Raw genomic sequence first — 19231 nt, 5'->3', positions numbered from 1 at the left:
GTACCACTCCCTGAAGAGTCCTGTGATTGAGGGTAGAACCGTTCCCATACCAGACAGTCATGCAGCCCATTCTTCCAATCTGTCTCAGAATCTCATTGCTTCTTTAGCAAAACCTACCCCTCCACCTATCTTAATATCATACGTAAAGTTTGCCACAAAGCCATCAATTCCATTATCTAAATAACTGACAAACAATGTGAAAAGTAATGGTCCCAATACTGATCCCCGAGCAACACCACTAGTCACTGGCAGCCAACCAGAAAAGGCTCCTTTTATTCTCACTCGTTGCCTCCTGCCTGTCAGCTATTCCTCTACCCATGCCAGTATCTTTCCTGTAACACCATAGGATTTTATCTTGTTAGGCAGCCTCAGGTGTGGTACCTAATCAAACACCTTCTGAAAATCCAAGTAAATGACATCCACTGCCTCTCCTTTGTCCACCCTGCTTGAGGTGTTGTACTTTGGGAGAACAGACTAAGGCAGGACTTAAATGGTGAGCGGTAGGGCACTGAGGAGTACAGTAGAACAGAGGCATCTGGGAATACGTAACATAAGAATATAAGAAATAGGAGCAGGAGGAGGCCATCCGGCCTGTCGAGGCTGCTCCACTATTCAATGATATCACGGCTGATCTGGCCATGGACTCATCTCCACCTACCTGTCTTTTCCCCAAAACCCTTAATTTCCCGGTTATGCAACATTGTCTTAAATATATTTACTGAGGTGGCCTCCACTGCTTGATTGGGCAGTGAGTTCCACAGATTCACCACTCTCTGGGAAAAGCAGTTCCTCCTCATCACCACCCTAAATCTTCTCCCCCGAATCTTGAGGCTATGTCCCCTCGTTCTAGCCTCACCTACCAATGGAAACAACTTTCCTGCCTCTATCTTATCTACCCCTTTCATAATTTTATATGTTTCTATGAGATCTCTTCTCATTCTTCTGAATTCCAGCAAATACATTCCCAGGTGACTCAATCTCTCCTCATAGTCTAAACCCCTCATCTTTGGAATCAACCTGGAAAATATCCTCTGCACTGTCAAAGCCAGTACATCCTTCCTTATGTAAGGAGACCAGAACTGCACACAGTACTACAGGTGTAGCCTCACCAGTACCCTGTACAATTGCAGCATAACCTTCCTGCTTTTAAATTCAATCACTTTAGCAATGAAGGCCAACATTCCATTTGCCTTCTTGATAGCCTGCTGCACCTGCAAACCAACTTTTTGTGATTCATACAGATCCATAATTTCTTTAAAGTCACATCACAGGTAGACATGGTCATAAAGAAAGCTTTTGGCCCATTAGCTTTCATAAATCAATGTACTGAGTTCAGAAGTAGGGATGTTATGGTGAGGCCTAATTTGGATAAAAGGAGTATGGGGAGATAAGGTACAAGTGCAGGTTGATGGGACTAGGCAGAGTAATAGTTCAGCATGGGCTAGATGGGCCAAAGGGCCTGTTTCTCTCCTCCATGACTCCATATCATCACACGATCGGAGAGAACTTACCCAAGTCTTGTATATTCTCTTGTGTTAAGCCACAGTTGCATAATTTTAACACTTGGAGATGTGGAACACACTTAAGTTCTTGAAATAAACCTGCTAAACCACATCCAACATGTTTATTCATGGAAAGGTCCAGGATTTCCAAATTTGTGATTACGGATAAAGTTTTCCCTTCAAAACAGATTAGAAAAAAGATCAAGTTAGTGCCAGCATGCATTTACTGCATAGTTCCAATTATAATACATTTTCTGTTTTAACAACCACAATGGTGGATGTTTAAGTTTTGTTCTAAGTTGAATTGGGCAGGACCAGGCTGAAACAATGTGTCTGCTAGGACTGACCTACCCTGGACCTTGGCTCCTCATGGTTGGGCTCCTTTCACTGGAGGTTGTGGAGGGAGAGCACCAGAACAACATAAGACACAGGAGCAGAGTTCAGCCATTTGGCCCATCGAGACTGCTCTGCCATTCAATCATGGCTGATCTTTTATCCCTCCTCAGCCCCACTCCCTGGCCTTCTCCCCATAACCAATCAAGAATCTTTAAAGCTCTGCCTTAAATACACCCAACAACCTGGCCTCCAAACCTGCCTGTGGTAATAAATTCGACAAATTCATCACCCTCTGAGTAAAGAAATTTCTCTGTATCTATGTTTTAAATGGATACCCCTCTATCTTAAGGGTGTGCCCTCTTGTCCTATACTCCCTTATCATGGGAAACGTCCTTTCCACATCTACTCTGTCTAGGCCTTTCAACATTCGAAAGATTTCAGTGAAATATCCTTCATCCTTCTAAATTCCAGTGAGTACACACCCAGAGCCATCAAACATTCCTCATATGATAACCCTTTCATTCCCAGAATCATCCTTGTGAACTGCCTCTGGACCCTCTCCAATGCCAACACATCTTTTCTAAGATGAGGAGCCCAAAACTGTTCACAATACTCAAGGTGAGGCCTCACCAGTGCCTTATAAAGCCTCAGCATCACATCTTTGCTCTTGTATTCTAGACATCTTGAAATGAATGCTAACGTGGTAGTTCAAGTCAAGTCGCTTTTTATTGTCATTTCGACCATAAACTGCTGGTACAGTACACAGTAAAAATGAAACAACGTTCTCCAGGACCATGGTGCTACATGAAACAACACAAAACTACACTAGACTAAGTGAGACAACACAAGGCTACACTAGACTACGTAAGACAACACAAAAACTGCACTAGACTACAGACCTGCACAGGACTACATAAAGTGCACAAAACAGTGCAGGGCAGTACAGTAAATAATAAACAAGACAATAGGCACAGTAGAGGACAAATCACAATATAATAATAAATGATGTAGATGTCAGTCTAGTCTCTGGGTATTAAGGAGTCTGATGGCTTGGGGGAAGAAACTGTTGCACAATTTGCCTTCCTCATCACTGACTCAACTTGCAAGTTAACCCTTAGAGTGTTCTGCACAAGAACTCCCAAGTCCCTTTGCATCTCAGATTTTTGGATTTTCTTCCCATTTAGAAAATGGTCTGCACACTTATTTCTACTACCAAAGTGCATGACCATGTCCAACAGTGTATTTCATTTGCAACTTCCTTGCCCATTCTCACCGTTCAAGTCCCTCTTCTGCCTACCTGTTTCCTCAACACTACCTGCCCCTCCACCAATCTTCGTATCATCTGCAAACTTGATAACAAACCCATCTATTCCGTCAACCAAATCACTGATATACAGCGTAAAAAAATCCCAATACTGACCCCTGCAGAACACCACTAGTCACTGGCAGCCAACAAGACAAAGGTCCTTTTATTCCCACTTACTGCCTCCTACCAATCAGTCAATGTTCTAACCATGTTAGTAACTTTCCTGTAGTACCGTGGGCTCTGAACTTGGCATGTAAAAGGCCTTCTGGAAGTCCACATATACATCATCCACTACTTCCCCTTTATCTGTCCTACTTGTAATCTCCTCGAAAAGAATTTCAATAGGCCCGTCAAGCAAGATTTTCCCTTCAGGAAACCTATCTGTTCTGTGTCATCAAGTACTCCATCATCTCTTCCTTAATAATTGACTCTTACGTCTTCCCAACCACTGAGGTCAGGCTCCCAGTCTATAATTTCCTTTCTGCTGCCTTCCTTCTTTCTTAGAGTGGAGTGACATTTTCAACTTTCCAGTCTTCTGGCACTATACCAGAGTCCAATGATTTTTGAAAGATCATTGCAAATACGAGGGGTGATTGATAAGTTCGTGGCCTAGGGTAAAAGGAGTCAATTTTAGAAAACCCAGCACATTTATTCTTCCACATTTACACACTTAGTCCAGCGGTCGTGGAGCATACGGATTCCTTCTTTGTAGAAGTTGGCGTCTTGGACCTCCAGAAAGTGGTCCACAGCAGGGCTGATTGATAAGTTTGTGGCCTAAGGTTGAAGAAGAAGAGTTGTTAACTTCAAACTTTCTGCATTTTCACTCAAAGAGTTGAACTGCACGTGCATGTAACGAGCGCTCACCTCCTTCTACCTTAGGCCACGTACTTATCAATCACCTGCTGTGGACCACCTGGAGGTCCAAGACGCTCTCATTATACGCACGTGCAGTTCAACTCCTAGTGATAATACAGAAAGTTTGAAGTTAATAACTCATCTCCTTCTACCTTAGGCCACGAACTTATCAATCACCCCTGCTGTGGACCACTTCTACAAAGAAGGGATCCATATGCTTTACAACTGCTGGACTAAGTGTGTACATGTAGGAGGAGACTATGTTGAAAAATAAATGTGCTAGGTCTTCTAAAATTGACTCCTTCTACCTTAGGCCACGAACTTATCAATCACCCCTCGTAACTCCACAATCTCAAACACTATCTCTCTCTGAACCCTCAGGTGCAGTTCATCTGAACAGAGAAATCTACAGCACATTACAGGCCCTTTGCACAATGTTGTGCCAATCATGTAACCTACTCTAGAAACTGCCTAGAATTACCCTACCACAGAGCCCTCTATTTCTCTAAGCTCCATGTATCTATCTAAGAGACTCTTAATGTACCCTATTGTATCCGCTTCCACTTACCGTTACCGGCAATGCCTTCCCCGCACCCACCACTCTCTGCGTGAAAAACCTACCTCTGCCATCTCCCTTATCCATACATCCAAGCACCTTAAAACTATGCCCCCTCGTGTTAGCCATTTCAGCCCTGGGGAAAAGCCTCTGGCTATTCACACATTTAATGCCTCTCATCATCTTATACCTCTCTGTCAAGTCACCTTTCATCCTCCATTGCTCCAAAGAGAAAAGACTAAGTTCACTCAACCTATAAGGCATTGTCTCCAATCCAGGCAACATCCTTGTAAATCTCCTTAGCACTCTCTCTATAGTATCTACACCCTTTCTGTAGTGAGAACTGAATACAGTACTCCAAGTCGGGTCTAACTAAGGAATTATATAGCTTTAACATTACCTCATGGCCCTTGAACTCCAACCATAGATGATGAATGCCAGCACACCATACGCCTTCTTAACAACACTCTCAACCTGAGTGAAAGCTTTGAATGTCCTATGGACATGGACGCCAAGATCTCTCTGATCCTCCACACTGCCAAGAGTCTTACCATTTATATTATATTCTGTCTTCAAATTTGACCTACCAAAATGAACAACTTCACACTTCTCTGGGTCGAGCTCCGTCTGCCACTTCTCATCCTATCAATATCCTGCTGTAATCTCTGACGACCCTCCAGACAAGCCTTTGTGTCATCAGCAAACTTACTAACCCACCCTTATACTTCTTCATCCAGGTTATTTATAAAAATGACAAAGAGGAGGGGTCCCAGAACAGATCCTGCAGAACACCACTGGTCACTGTCCTCCATGCAGAATTCAGACATCTACACCTCCCTTTGCCTTCTGTGGGCGAGCCAATTCTAGATCCACAAAGCAAGGTGTCCTTGGATTCCATGCCTCATTATTTTCTGAAGGAGCCTCGCATGGGGAACCTTATCAAATGCCTTACTGAAATCCATATACACTACATCCACTGCTCTAACTTCATCAGATTGTTTTGTTACATCCTCAAAGAATTCACAGGCTCGTAAGGCACAACTTGCCCTTGACAAAGCCATGCTAACTATCTTTAATCAGATTATGCCTCTCCAAATCCTCATAAATCCTGCCTCTCAGGATCTTCTCCAACATCTTTCCCACCTCTGAAGTAAGTCTCACTGGTCTATAATTTCTTGGGCTATCTCTACTCCCTTTCTTGAACAAGGGAACAACATTTGTAACCATCCAATCCTCCAGTAATTTTCCTGTCCCTATTGATGATGCAAATATCATCGCCAGAAGCACAGCAATTTCCTCCCTCGCCTCCCACAGTAGCCTGGGGTACATCTCATCTGTTCCCAGAGACTTATCCAACTTTACGCTTTTCAAAAGCTCCAGCATATTCTCTTTCTTAATGTCTATATGCTCAAGCATTTCAGTCTGCAAGTAAGTCATCCCCACAATTACCAAGGTCCTTTTCCCTGGTGAATCTGGTCTGGGTAACCTATGTACCCCTAAGTCTTTCAGCTTTTTGAGCACCTTCTCCCTTGTAACTACACTCATTTCTCTTCCCTTGCACACTACACCATCTGGCATACTGCTAGTGTCTTCCACAGTGAAAACTGATGCAAAATACTCATTTAGTTCATCTGCCATCTCCTTGTCCCCCAATATTATTTCTCCGGCTTTATTTTCTAGTGGTCCTATATCCACTCTCATCTCCCTTTTTATTTTTTATATACTTGAAAAAGCTTTTACTATCCACTTTGGTATTGTTTGCTAGCTTGCTTTCCTATTACATCTTTTCCCTTCTAATAATTCTTTCAGTTACTCTCTATAGTTTTTTTAAAGCTTCCCAATCCTCAACCTTCCTGCTAATTTTTGTTTTATTGTATGTCCTCTCTTTTGTTTTTACATTAGCTTTGACTTTCCTTGTCAGCCATGGTTGTAATATTTTGCCATTTGAGTATTTCCTCGTTTTTGGAATACATAGAAACAAAGAAAACATACAGCACAATACAGGTCCTTCGGCCCACATCTGCCCTGCACCTTCCTCATTTTTCCCAGAAACTCACACCATTGTTTTGCTGACATCCCTGCCAGCATCTCCTTCCAATTTACTCTGCCAACTCCTCTCTCATACCACCGTAATTTCCCTTACTCCACTGAAATACTGCTATGTCAGCCTTTACTTTTCAGTAGAACTTAATCATATGGTGATCACTGCCTCTTAAGGTTCTTTTACCTAATTGTCTCCAGTTCATAACACCCAATCCAGTATAGCTGCTCCCCAATAGCTCAATGACAAACTGCTCTAAAAAGCCACCTCCTAGGCATTCAACAAACTCACTCTCTTGAGACCCATTTCTAACATGATTTTACTAATTGACCTGCATGTTAAAATCTCTATTGACTTTCATAACAATGCCCTCTTGACACGCCTTTTCCATTTCCTGTTGTCCTCTGTGGTCCACATACCAGTTACTGTTATGAGGCCTGTATATAACTGTCATCAGGGTCCTTTTACCCTTGCAGTTTCTTAACTCAACCCACAAAGATGTCCCATCTTTCCATTGATTTGATGCCAGTCTTTTACCAGCACAGCCACACTAACCCCTCTGCCTACCTTCCTATCCCCCAAATACAACTCATAACTTTGGACATTCAGCTCCCAACTACAACCATCCTTCAGCCATGATTCAGTAGTGGCCACAACATCATACCCAACAATCTGTAATAGTGCACCAAGATCATCCACCTTATTTCTTATACTTCGTGCATTGAGATATAACACTTTGAGTATTGTATTTGCTACCCTTTCTGATTTTGTATCCCTGGTGCACTAATACTCACCCTGCTGGCTGCAATTTTGTCCTACCCTTCCTGAAAGTCTGACTGGACGCTATCTTTGCTTTTTCACCATCCGTCCTATCCTGAGTCCCTTCATTCCGTTTCCCACCCCCTGCCAAATTAGTTTAAACCCTCCCCAAGAACTCAGACAAACCTGCCCACAAGAATATTGGTTCCCCTCTGGTTCAAAAGCAACCCACCCCTTTTGCACAGTTCATACTGAGGAACTGGGGATATAAAATTTATCTTGAACCTATGTAACCTCTGGCTAAAAGAATAATTGGGACTGAATCGGAATTTTTGAACTGAAGTAAACTCTGCCTTCAGCAGTCAGCTAAGACAGGTTCATACCAGTACTCTTCAGCTTACAGAGACATTGAGAGATTGATAACATTGTACATTGTACTCCCGTTTGAGTAGGGGAGGAGGGCTCACCAATAAGGACAGGAATGAACATCCATCTGTAATTAAGTTAGGGCCTAGCAAAGGAAATAACTGATAAGGACTGGACAGCACATCCATCTGTAATTAAACCTTGATCTAGCAGACTCACTTATCTGTAACTAAGTTTTCCACAAAAAGACTTGATGGGCATACCAGTTCAAGTAACATCTTGCAACAGTAATGTATGGGGCTTACTATGTATAAATATATGGCTGTAACCTGAGGGAGCTGGCCCACTTGTCGGATGGTGGCAGTACTTACTTGCCTTCCCTTTGACAACTGGGTCTCAAACTCCTACAGAAGGGTGCACAATAAACTGTGGTATCTATAACAAGCTGGTCTCCTGAGTTTTATTCAGATTCAACTTTAACAATACCTCCCCCAGAAGAGATCCCAATGATCCAAGAACCTAAAGCCCTTCACCCAGAGATGTGATGTTAGTTTATCCTTTCTAAAATAAGGAGCCTAAAACTGCACACAATACTCCAAGTGTGGTCTCACGAGTGTCTTATAGAGCCTCAACATCACATCCCTGCTCTTAATTCTATACCTCTGGAAATGAATGCCAACATTGCGTTCGCCTTCTTCACCACTGACTCAACCTGGAGGTTACCTTTAGGGTAACCTGCACAAGGACTCCCAAGTCCATTTGCATCTCTGCATTTTGAATTCTCTAAATAATGGTCTGCCCATTTATTTCTTGCACCAAAGAGCATGACCAAGGTTGGGCACTCCTGCTTTAAACCTTTCCTATCCATGTACCCGTCCAAATACTCTTCAAACATTGTAACTGTAACCAACTTCTACAGCTTCCCCTGGCAGCTCGTTTTTTCACCCACCACTCTGTTTGAAAAGGATGTTCAAGGTCCCTTTCAAAACTTTCCATAGAACCATAGTAACTACAGCACAAAAACAGGCCCTTTGGCCCTTCTTGGCTGTGCCGAACCATTTTCTGCCTAGTCCCACTGACCTGCACACAGACCATATCCCTCCATACACCTCCTATCCATGTATCTGTCCAATTTATTCTTAAATGTTAAAAAAGAACCCGCATTTACCACCTCGTCTGGCAGCTCATTCCATACTCCCACCACTCTCTGTGTGAAGAAGCCCCCCCTAATGTTCCCTTTAAACTTTTTCCCCCTCACCCTTAACCCATGTCCTCTGGTTTTTTTCTCCCCTTGCCTCAGTGGAAAAAGCCTGCTTGCATTCACTCTATCTATACCCATCATAATTTTATATACCTCTTATCAAATCTCCCCTCATTCTTCTACGCTCCAGGGAATAAAGTCCTAACCTATTCAACCTTTCTCTGTAACTGAGTTTTTCAAGTCCCGGCAACATCCTTGTAAACCTTCTCTGCACTCTTTCAACCTTATTTATATCCTTCCTGTAATTTGGTGACCAAAACTGAACACAATACTCCAGATTCGGCCTCACCAATGCCTTATACAACCTCATCATAACATTCCAGCTCTTATACTCAATACTACGATTAATAAAGGCCAATGTACCAAAAGCTCTCTTTACGACCCTATCTACCTGTGACGCCACTTTTAGGGAATTTTGTATCTGTGTTCCCAGATCCCTCTGTTCCACTGCACTCCTCAGTGCCTTACCATTAACCCTGTATGTTCTATGTTGGTTTGTCCTTCCAACGTGCAATACCTCACACTTGTCAGTATTAAACTCCATCTGCCATTTTTCAGCCCATTTTTCCAGCTGGTCCAAGTCTCTCTGCAGGCTCTGAAAACTTTCCTCACTGTCTACTACACCTCCAATCTTTGTATCATCAGCAAACTTGCTGATCCAATTTACCACATTATCATCCAGATCATTAATATAGATGACAAATAACAATGGACCCAGCATTGATCCCTGTGGCACACCACTAGTCACAGGCCTCCGCTCAGAGAAGCAATTTTCTACCACCACTCTCTGGCTTCTTCCATTGAGCCAATGTCCAATCCAATTTACCACCTCTCCACGTATACCTAGCGACTGAATTTTCCTAACTAACCTCCCATGCAGGACCTTGTCAAAGGCCTTACTGAAGTCCATGTAGACAATATCCACTGCTTTCCCTTCATCCACCTTCCTGGTAACCTCCTCGAAAAACTCCAACAGATTGGTCAAACATGACCTACCACACACAAAGCCATGTTGACTCATGAGCCACTCTCCAATCCTCCGGCACTTCACCCGTAGACAGCGACATTTTTAATATTTCTGCCAGGGCCCCCGCAATTTCAACACTAGTCTCCTTCAAGGTCCGAGGGAACACCCTGTCAGGTCCCGGGGATTTATCCACTTTAATTTTCCTCAAGACAGCAAGCACCTCCTCCTTTTCAATCTGTACAGTTGCCATGGTCTCACTACTTGATTCCCTCAATTCCATAGATTTCATGCCAGCTTCCTTAGTAAATACAGACGCAAAAAACCTATTTAAGATCTCCCCCATTTCCTTTGGTTCCACACAAAGCCGACCACTCTGATCTTCAAGAGGACCAATTTTATCCCTTACAATCCTTTTGCTCTTAATATACTTGTAAAAGCTCTTTGGATTATCCTTCACTTTGACTGCCAAGGCAACTTCATGTCTTCTTTTTGCCCTCCTGATTTCTTTCTTAAGTATTTTCTTGCACTTCTTATACTCCTCAACCACCTGATTTACCCCCTGTTTCCTATACATTTCATACAACTCCCTCTTCTTCTTTATCAGAGTTGCAATATCCCTTGAGAACCAAGGTTCCTTATTCCTATTCAAATTGCCTTTAATCCTGACAGGAACATACAAATTCTGCACTCTCAAAATTTCCCCTTTGAAGGCTTCCCACCTACCAATCACACCTTTGCCAGAGAACAACCTGTCCCAATCCACACTTTTTAGATCCTTTCTCATTTCTTCAAATTTGGCCTTCTTCCAGTTCAGAACCTCAAACCTAGGACCAGAGCTATCCTTGTCCATGATCAAATTGAAACTAATGGCGTTATGATCACTGGAACCAAAGTGCTCCCCTACACAGACTTCCGTCACTTGCCCTAATTCGTTTCCTAACAGGAGATCCAATATTGCATCCCCTCTAGTTGGTCCCTCTATATACTGATTTAGAAAACTTTCCTGAACACATTTTACAAACTCTAAACCATCTAGACCTCTAACAGTATGGGAATCCCAATCAATGTATGGAAAATTAAAATCCCCTACTACCACAACTTTATGTTTCCTGCAGTTGTCTGCTATCTCTCTGCAGATTTGCTCTTCCAAGTCTCGTTGACTATTGGGTGGTCTGTAATACAATCCCACTAATGTGGCCATACCTTTCCTGTTTCTCAGCTCCACCCATAAGGACTCAGTAGACAAGCCCTCTAATCTGTCCTGCCTGAGCACTGCTGTAATATTTTCCCTAACAAGCAATGCTACTCCCCCACCTTTCATTCCTCTGCCTCGATCACATCTGAAACATCGGAACCCCGGAATATTAAGCTGCCAGTCCTGCCCCTCCTGTAGCCAAGTTTCACTAATTGCTACAACATCATAATTCCACGTGTCAATCCACGCCCTCAACTCATCCGCCTTCCCCGCAATACTCCTAGCATTGAAATATATACACCTCAGAAGATTTTTACCACCACTCACAACCTTTCTATCAGCGGATTTGCTTAAACTTTCAACATCATTTATTTTCACCCCAGCCACACTGTCAGCTCTGGCACTCTGGTTCCCATCCCCCTGCAAATCTAGTTTAAAGCCTTCCCAATAGCACTAACAAACCTCCCTGAAAGGATATTGGTCCCCCTGTGGTTCAAGTGTAACCCATCTCTCTTGTACAGGTCCCACCTGCCCCAGAAGAGGTCCCAATGGTCCTGAAATCTGAAACCCTGCCCCCTACACCAGTTCCTCAGCCACTTGTTCCTCCTCCAGAGCATCCTATTCCTACCCTCACTGGCACCTAGCACAGGTAGCAATCCTGAGATTACCACCCTGGAGGTCCTGCTTTTCAACTTCCTACCAAGCTCTCTATACTCACTGTCCAGGACCTCTTCACTCTTCCTTGCTATGTCATTGGTGCCTATGTGCACCACAACATCTGGCTGGTCACCGTCCCACTTCAGAATGTCATGCAATCGATCAGAGACATCCTTGACCCTGGCACCTGGGAGGCAACAAACCATCCTGGATTCTCTGTCACGACCACAGAACCTCCTATCTGCACCTCTAACTATCGAGTCCCCTATCACCACCGCTCTCCTCTTTTCCCCCCTCCCTTCTGCACTGCAGAGCCAGACTCAGTGCCTCTAAGCATAAGCCCTTGTCTTCTAGTTTTAGACTCCCCTACCCTGTGACCATTGACCTTATCAATGCCCTTCAAATTACTTATATCCTTAAGGTCATCTGTCAGCCTCCTCTGTTCTAGTGAATTCAGTCTCTGCTTATCCATCCTCTCCTTCGAACTCAAGCCCTTTTGTCCTCTGTCCTGGTGATTTCACTAATCATTTATAAAGTTATAGAACTCAGAGCCACAGAGTCAGGGCAAAACAACCTTAGCAGGTTCTCCAGCCCGACTCATCTACGCCAACTAAATAGCCCAACTGATCTATTTTCATTCGCCTTTGTTTGACCCATGTCCCTAAGAACACTGTGCTTAGATGGTGGTTGTCCATCGTGTCCGCCGATGACGAGAAACCTGTGGGGCAGGAGAACTTTTAAAAGTAGAAAAGCCATTGCACTGGGGCAGTTCCATCCTCTCGACCTCAGAAGTCCAGGACCAGTGGTACGAACAAACATCTCAAATTGGGGTCTTCTTTAGTTGCAGTGAATAACCATGATGTCTTCTGTGCCTTGTTATGCCCTTTGCTCTCCACGGAGCATTGCAGTACCACCTTGGATCTCACAGTGGATCTCAACCAACCAGTCCACTGGAGTTGATGCAACACTCACAACACGCTGGAGGAACTCAGCAGGTCCGGCAGCATCCGTGGAAACAATCAGTCAATGTTTCGGGCCAGAACCTTTCATCAGGACTGAAGAGGAAGGGGGCAGAGGCCCTATAAAGAAGGTGAGGGGAGGGTGGGAAGAAGGCTGGTAGGTTCCAGGTGAAAATCCATTCAGGGGAAAGATAAAGGGGTGGGGAAGGGGAAGCAGGGAGGTGATAGGCAGGAAAGCTGAAGAAAGAATAGGGGAAAGCACAATGGGTAGTAGAAGGAGGCTGAATCATGAGGGAGGTAGTAGGCAGCTAGGGGAGGGGGCAATAGACAATAGACAATAGGTGCAGGAGTAGGCCATTCGGCCCTTCGAGCCAGCATCGCCATTCACTGTGATCATGGCTGATCATCCACTATCAGTATCCAGTTCCTGCCTTATCCCCATAACAGGGGCAGAGTAAAATAGGGATAGGGGAAGGGAGGGGGAGGGAATTACCGGAAGTTGGAGAATTCAATGTTCATACCAAGGGGCTGGAGACTACCTAGACAGTATATGAGGTGTTACTCCTCCAACCTGAGTCTAACCTGAATTCTCCAGCCCCTTGGTATGAAAAACTCAGGTTGGAGGAGCAACACCTCATATACTGTCTAGGTAGTCTCCAGCCCCTTGGCATGAACACTAAATTCTCCAACTTCCCGTAATTTCCTCCCCCTCCCTTCCCCTATCCCTATTTCCTCTGCCCCTCCCCCAGCTGCCTACTACCTCCCTAATGGTTCTGCCTCCTTCTACTACCCATTTGTTTTCCCCTATTCCTTCTTCACCTTTCCTGCCTATCCCCTCTCTCCCCCACCCCTTTATCTTTCCCCTGAATGGTTTTTCACCTGGAACCTACCAGCCTTCTCCTTCCCACCCTCTCCCGACCTTCTTTATAGGGCCTCTGCCACCTCCCTCTACAGTCCTGAAGAAGGGTTCCGGCCCGAAACGTTGACTGATCATTTTCCACGGATGCTGCCCGACCTGCTGAGTTCCTCCAGCGTGTTGTGAGTGTTGCTTTGACCCCAGCATCTGCAGAATATTTTGTGTTTACCACTGGAGTTGATTTTGCATGCCAGAATAGGCATGCCCCTATTTCATTGGGGTATGAAGCCGCCAGGTACCCTCACTTGGTTTGGCCCGCCTATGGAAGTGGTGTATCAGATTTGGCCGTTGTCACATGCTAAGAGCTGCTTGGACTCACAGGTGAGCGCAGAGTGTCCAGTGGGGACCAGAAGTGAATGCTTAGGGCAAACAATTTGTAAATTGAGTCAGTTCTGTGTGTTTGCATTCAAAATGCGTTTACTCTTGTCACTGATAGCTGGCAAGAAATAAGCAGCAAGACAACTCTGACTGTTTTGCGGTTTCAAGCATTCAGACTTGGAGATGCCAAAAACAGCCGGGTGTGAAAATGAAACAATTTCAAGTTAGGAACTATGAAGAATTTGAAGGTATTGACAATCATCTTAATGTTAAAATGAAAAATGAAGATTTGAAGGATACAATTGTCGGCATTGTATGAAGGCAGTCCATTATCTGCACTAGGTGTCTGCACTGATTTTGTTCATTTACAGTAAATCAAAAGAACACAGCAGTGTACACAGGATGAACTCCTCTGTCGATAACTATTAGGAACTATTACACAGTTTTAAACAGTAGTCTTTTTTATACCCTTTTAACTATTTCCATGAAACTTTGGCTAATTGGGGCAGCCACTTAATTGGGCCAAAATGTACTGGTCCTGATGGGTCCCAATTAACTGGAATTCATTGTATTTGAGAAAAGAAGTTTTGAGAGACAGATACGGCCAAGGATAAAGTGGAACTGCAGGCCATGACAACTGTTAGAGCAACTCAGTACTGCCACTGAAGGGAACAGGTTAATGAGAGTCGACATATAGTCATAGTCATACTTTACTGATTCGGGGGAAATTGGTTTTCGTTACAGTTGCACCATAAATAATAAATAGTAAATAGTAATAAAACCATAAATAGTTAAATAGTAATATGTAAATTGTGCCAGGAAATAAGTCCAGGACCAGCCTATTGGCTCAGGGTGTCTGACCCTCCAAGGGAGGAGTTGTAAAGTTTGATGGCCACAGGCAGGAGTGACTTCCTATGACGCTCTGTGTTGCATCTCGGTGGAATGAGTCTCTGGCTGAATGTACTGCTGTGCGCAACCAGTACATTATGTAGTGGATGGGAGACATTGACCAAGATGGCATGCAACTTGGACAGCATCCTCTTTTCAGACACCACCATCAGAGAGTCCAGTTCCATTCCCACAACATCACTGGCCTTACGAATGAGTTTGTTGAGTCTGTTGGTGTCTGCTACCCTCAGCCTGCTGCCCCAGTACACAACAGCAAACATGATAGCACTGGCCACCACAGACTCGTAGAACATCCTCAGCGTCGTCCGGCAGATGTTAAAGGACCTCAGTCTCCTCAGGAAATAGAGACAGCTCTGACCCCTCTTGTAGATCGCCTCAGTGTTCTTTGACCAGTCCAGTTTATTGTCAATTCGTATCCCCAGGTATTTGTAATCCTCCACCACGTTCACACTGACCCCCTGGATGGAAACAGGGGTCACCGGTACCTTAGCTCTTCTCAGGTCTACCACCAGCTCCTTAGTCTTTTTCACATTAAGCTGCATGATAATTCTGCTCACACCATGTGACAAAGTTTCCTACCGTAGCCCTGTACTCAGCCTCATCTCCCTTGCTGATACATCCAACTATGGCCGAGTCATCAGAAAACTTCTGAAGATGACAAGACTCTGTGCAGTAGTTGAAGTCCGAGGTATAAATGGTGAATAGAAAGGCAGACAAGACAGTCCCCCGTGGAGCCCCAGTGCTGCTGATCACTCTGTCGGACACACAGTGTTGCAAGCACACGTACTGTGGTCTGCCAGTCAGGTAATCAAGAATCCATGACACCAGGGAAGCATCCACCTGCATCGCTGTCAGCTTCTCCCCCAGCAGAGCAGGGCGGATGGTGTTGAACGCACTGGAGAAGTCAAAAAACATGACCCTCACAGTGCTCGCTGGCTTGTCCAGGTGGTCCTAGACACGATTCAGCAGGTAGATGATGGCATCCTTAACTCCTAGTCGGGGCTGGTAGGTGAACTGGAGGGCATCTAAGTGTAGCCTGACCATAGGCCGGAGCAGCTCCAGAACAAGTCTCTCCAGGGTCTTCATGATGTGGGAGGTCAAAGCCACCGGTCTGTAGTCATTGAGGCCACTGGGGCGTGGCGTCTTCGGCACAGGGACGAGGCAGGACGTTTTCCACAGCACAGGAACCCTCCGGAGCCTCAGGCTAAGGTTGAATACATGGCGAAGCACTCCACATAGCTGAGGGGCACAGGCTTTGAGCACCCTGGTACTGACACCATCATGGTGTCATGGTACTTAGGTTACTCTCAAGAGGCAAGGACACAGTAATTCAAGAACCATTGATAGTTTAAGCATACCTATACATTTAAACTATCCTTATGCCTTACAAAGCGCGAAACGAAAGACTGTGTGGTGCGCCACTCCTCACACAGACAGTAGGTGGCCGCTGACTCACAAAGAGTTCATCTGCCCTTTGACAGGTTTTGTTTTTAGTCCTGCCTGGGTGCCTACACACCCTCCTCCCTGATTAACTGAAGTGCACCACGGGGTGTGCCGGTTGAGTCGCCGACAACCCGACCCAAGATAGGTAGTACAGGACTACGTGGTACCAGTAGCAAAGCAAGGCCCTGCCCCCCTAGGCCTCAGGCAATGTAGTAGTAGTAGTAAATTATCAAGCCGAGGTTGTCAAGCCGAGGAGTGGTAGTGGGGACAAGCTCCCACTACCTAAAAGTGCTCCTCACGGCACTCGCCTCAAATAGCCTCTGACAACCAAGTCCAACTGCTGGCCTTCTCGTGTGGCTTAGCCTCTAAGCCCGGCGGAACTGTTTCTACTGACAGGAGAAGGGACAAAGGCGGGTCTTGGCGCCTTAAAACCAGTGCTTCGGGTAGATGGAGCTCGTCAGCCTGGGAAGGCAGTCCATCTAAGAGAGGGAAAACTCTGATTTCAAACCTCCGCTGCCTTGCGGCCACACCCACTCATGGGAAAGGCTTTGGGAGTAAACCCTGAGGACAAATCCGGAGCTGGAGTCCCTAAGGCAATCTGACGTTGCCTTCAACCTCGTTTTGGCAACTCCTGCGCCGACACTGATGCCAAGCTGTATCAGCCCTTGCCCTTCTCTTGGACAACATCGGTGCCGTGGAGAGGGAAGACTTGCTGCATGGACAACTGCCGGTCTTCTATAAAAGTTGCTGGTGAATGCAGCAGGCCAGGCAGCATCTCTAGGAAGAGGTGCAGTCCACGTTTCAGGCCGAGACCCTTCGTTAGTCCTGACGAAGGGTCTCGCCTGAAACGTCGACTGCACCTCTTCCTAGAGATGCTGCCTGGCCTGCTGTGTTCACCAGCAACTTTTATGTGTGTTGCTTGAATTTCCAGCACCTGCAGAATTCCTGTTGTTTGCTGGTCTTCTATATAACCTTGCCCAGACCTGCGCCCTGGAGAAGACACTCCAGACTTTCCAGGCGCAGATCCATAGTCTCGCGAGACTAACGGATGCCACCACCAGATTTAAACTATCATTGGTTTTAGTGGCCCCAAATGTTGAAAGGTGGAATTTAAATTGAACAAGTTTGAGATGAAGACATCTGATAAGATTAGAGATGTGGCCATGAAATCAAATCCTGTCATCAAAAACGATAAGAGAAATAGAAATCATGAAGGTTAAACAAGGATCACGAGAGAGGTGCAAATCCCAGAAAGAGCAGAGAGGTTCAAATGAATATTATTAGAAGAGGAGTTGCAATGAATAGAACAGTGATTTGAGCCGCAGTTGTAGCGTTACATAGAGCAGAGTACATTATAGTATGGGAGCATGAGGTTTGTGCCAATCCATATCGTTCCACCTGCCTGCACTAAGCTGACATCCCTCCATTCCCTGCCTGTATGTGTCTATCTAAAAGCTTCGTAAATATCATTATTCTATTTGCTTCTACCATCTCCCTTGGTAGCATGTTCCAGGCACATACCACTATGTTTAACAAAATTGGTTCGTAAATATTCTTCAAAATTTTCTTTCACACCTTAAAGCTATGCCCTCTAGCTTTTGAGATTTCCACCGCAGATAACCATCTATCCTATCTACGACTCTCATAATTTTACCAAATCATTAATACTATTCTGCAGCTAAGGAATTCTCTCCTCACTGTCAACATCACTACTAGTTACAATTGCAACATACTAATCATATAATCCTGCATGTCATAGAGTCAGAGGAGGCTTAGCACATTATAGCACATCCAGTCTGTGCCAATCAGCTTTTCGTCCTAGTTGCAACTACTTGTATTCAGACCATACCCCTCCCATCCATGTAGTAATCCAAACTTCTCTTAAATGTTGAAATCAAACCCACATCCACCACCTGCACTGGCAGTTCATTCCATACTCTCACCACTGAGTGAAGAAGTTCCCCCTCATATACCCCTGAAACACTTTCACCATTAACCCAAGACCTCTAAATCTAGTCTCACCCAACCTCAGTGCAAAAGGCCTGTTTGCATTTACTCCATCTATACCCCTCATAATTTTGTATACCTCTTATCAAATCTCCCCTCATTCTCCAACACTCCAAGGAATAAAATCCTAACCTATTCAACCTTTCCCTATAACTCAAGTTTGACAAGGTTCCACATGGTAGGCTTATTCAGGAAGTCAGAAGGCATGGGATCCAGGGAAGTTTGACCAGGTGGATTCAGAATTGGCTTGCCTGCAGAAGGCAGAGGGTCGTGGTGGAGGGAGTACATTCAGACTGGTGGACTGTGACTAGTGGTGTCCCACAAGGATCTGTTCTGGGACCTCTACTTTTCATGATTTTTATTAACGACCTGGATGTGGGGGTAGAAAGGTGGGTTGGCAAGTTTGCAGACGACACAAAGGTTAGTGGTGTTGTAGATAGTGCAGAGGATTGTCAAAGATTGCAGAGAGACATTGATAGGATGCAGAAGCGGGCTGAGAAGTGGCAGACGGAGTTCAACCTGGAGAAGTGTGAGGTGATACACTTTGGAAGGACAAACTCCAAGGCAGAGTACAAAGTAAATGGCAGGGTACCTGGTAGTGTGGAGGAGCAGAGGGATCTGGGGGTACATGTCCACAGATCCCAGAAAGTTGCCTCACAGGTGGATAGGGTAGTTAAGAAAGCTTATGGGGTGTTAGCTCTCATAAGTCGAGGGATAGAGTTTAAGAGTCGCGATGTAATGATGCAGCTCTATAAAACTCTGGTTAGGCCACGCTTGGAGTACTGTGTCCAGTTCTGGTCGCCTCACTATAGGAAGGATGTGGAAGCATTGGAAAGGGTACAGAGGAGATTTACCAGGATGCTGGCTGGTTTAGAAAG

At 45.0% G+C, this 19231-nt stretch overlaps 1 protein-coding gene across 6 annotated transcripts in view; it reads right to left on the bottom strand.

Moving 5' to 3' along the window:
* The window catches only part of lrrc31 (leucine rich repeat containing 31), a 202708-nt gene that overhangs the window by 75845 nt on the left and 107632 nt on the right, over positions 1 to 19231 (bottom strand). For all 6 annotated transcript variants that reach the window (XM_063045216.1, XM_063045214.1, XM_063045220.1 and 3 more), the window contains one exon: positions 1512 to 1679. In XM_063045216.1, the coding sequence (XP_062901286.1) occupies positions 1512 to 1679 (168 nt within the window). The remainder of the gene's footprint in view (positions 1 to 1511; positions 1680 to 19231) is intronic.

Source organism: Mobula hypostoma, chromosome 4, assembly GCF_963921235.1.
Source record: "Mobula hypostoma chromosome 4, sMobHyp1.1, whole genome shotgun sequence".
NCBI classification, from domain to species: Eukaryota; Metazoa; Chordata; class Chondrichthyes; order Myliobatiformes; family Myliobatidae; genus Mobula; species Mobula hypostoma.
This window is presented reverse-complemented; position numbering and strand designations above follow the sequence as displayed.